At 40.0% G+C, this 1641-nt stretch overlaps 1 protein-coding gene across 1 annotated transcript; it reads left to right on the top strand.

Moving 5' to 3' along the window:
• LOC124893918 (putative F-box protein At3g23970) lies at positions 1–1557 on the top strand (the record flags this gene model as incomplete). Its single annotated transcript, XM_047404744.1, is given in 1 exon segment — positions 1–1557. A coding segment is annotated over 1 exon segment (1293 nt). The 3' UTR covers positions 1382–1557.
• Positions 1558–1641: the final 84 nt, after the last annotated feature.

Below are 1641 nucleotides of genomic sequence, written 5' to 3'. Positions count from 1 at the left end.
AATCATGGAACTTTGTGTTTAAAGTGGAAAAGAAGCAAACTTGGAGAACCCCATTTGTGGGAAACTTGTAAAACCAAAATTAGAAAACATGTTTTTCTACAATGGGTATCTTCCTGATTGGTTCTTGATTGAAGTTTTATCAAGATTGCCTTTAAAATGTGTTTTTAGGTACAAATGTGTATCAAAACGGTGGCGTTTCTTGATTTCTTCAACTTCTTTTTCTAACTTGTATGTATCTAATGCTCCTTTGTTGACACCTTGGACCATACTTGGTAATGCTCTTTGTGTTAAGAGTTATGATAGCCTTTTAGTTCAGTCATTTTTACCTGGCGTGTTTACGGATAATAAGTTGCATTCAAAATTTAGTGTGGTGAAGTTTCCTTGTGTTGTGAGTTGTGAAGGTGGTGAGAGGTGTAGTATTGTTGGAGTTAGTGATGGACTAGTTTTGTACTGTCGTGGTGCAAGTGGGGAGGAGAGTGATTATTACGTTTACAATGCTATTACGGGGCATTGTGTTGATCTTCCTCGAACTTCCACGTGTTTTGGATATGTTAGTACTGGTTTTTTAATGGAATCTGAAGGGGGGTCTTTGATGAGTTACAGAGTTGTGAGATTGTATTGTCCGTTTGGTGAGTCGTATGTACTCAAGTTTGAGGTGTTCTCGTCTGAGACTGGATGTTGGAGGAGTTTTGTTGTGCATATGGATCTAGCTATTGAAGTTGTTTGGCTTAGGAGGCCTGTTGCGTTGAATGGGAAGCTGCATTGGATTGATCGTCGACATGGGATTTTGGTGTTTGATCCTTTTGATGATTCCAATCATTGTCACGTAATTGGACTCCCTGCCGATATAGATAAGCAATGCATTGATGCGAGAAATGACGGAAGTCCTGTTTTGTTTGATGTTCATCAGGGTCGATTGAGGTATGCTGAGGAATCTGTTAAGACTGTGTATCCCTTTGGATTTTCGGGCATTTCTGTTTGGGTTCTTGATGACTATGACTCTTCAAGATGGACTTTGCAGCACAGGGTAAAGATCCGGGAGATCTCGTTCGATGATATTTTAATCAGCAAAGCGTTAAATGGGACCATTCCTACTCCAATCGCCTTCCATCCGCTTGATGCCAACATCTTTTACCTTGGTTTTGGGGACACTGTCGTCTCATACAACATGAAAACATTAAAATTGGATGCCCTTGTCAATCCAGCTGATGTTCGCGGTATGCTTCTAAGTAGTGGACGAGACAGATTTATAGAAACACCTTGTTGGTCATCGGCATTCTTGTTCACGCTTCCTCCATGGCCAATTTCTCTTCCTATTAAGGAAGAAACAGTAGCAAATGGTGATCTTTCCTGTGTATTGCGAACTAATAAAGACCTGTAGTGGCTTAATGACACAAGATTCCTCGTGCCTTAACGTGCTGCTGAATAGATGTGTTTTTGCTTTGGTATGCTATGCATAACGCATTGTTAGTTTCTTCGCTTGTTCTTGTTTTTGTCGATGGTCTGAATGAGTATACCATAACATATTCAGTAACACATCCGTTTTTCTTGTTAGCACGCATTCTGTCTATATTACAGAAGTACTTAGTGCTGTCTGTGTGTTCGTTTACTTGTCACATTTGATACTCTGTCGAAACTTGA

Source organism: Capsicum annuum, unplaced genomic scaffold (assembly GCF_002878395.1).
Source record: "Capsicum annuum cultivar UCD-10X-F1 unplaced genomic scaffold, UCD10Xv1.1 ctg67149, whole genome shotgun sequence".
Taxonomy (NCBI): domain Eukaryota; kingdom Viridiplantae; phylum Streptophyta; class Magnoliopsida; order Solanales; family Solanaceae; genus Capsicum; species Capsicum annuum.
This window is presented reverse-complemented; position numbering and strand designations above follow the sequence as displayed.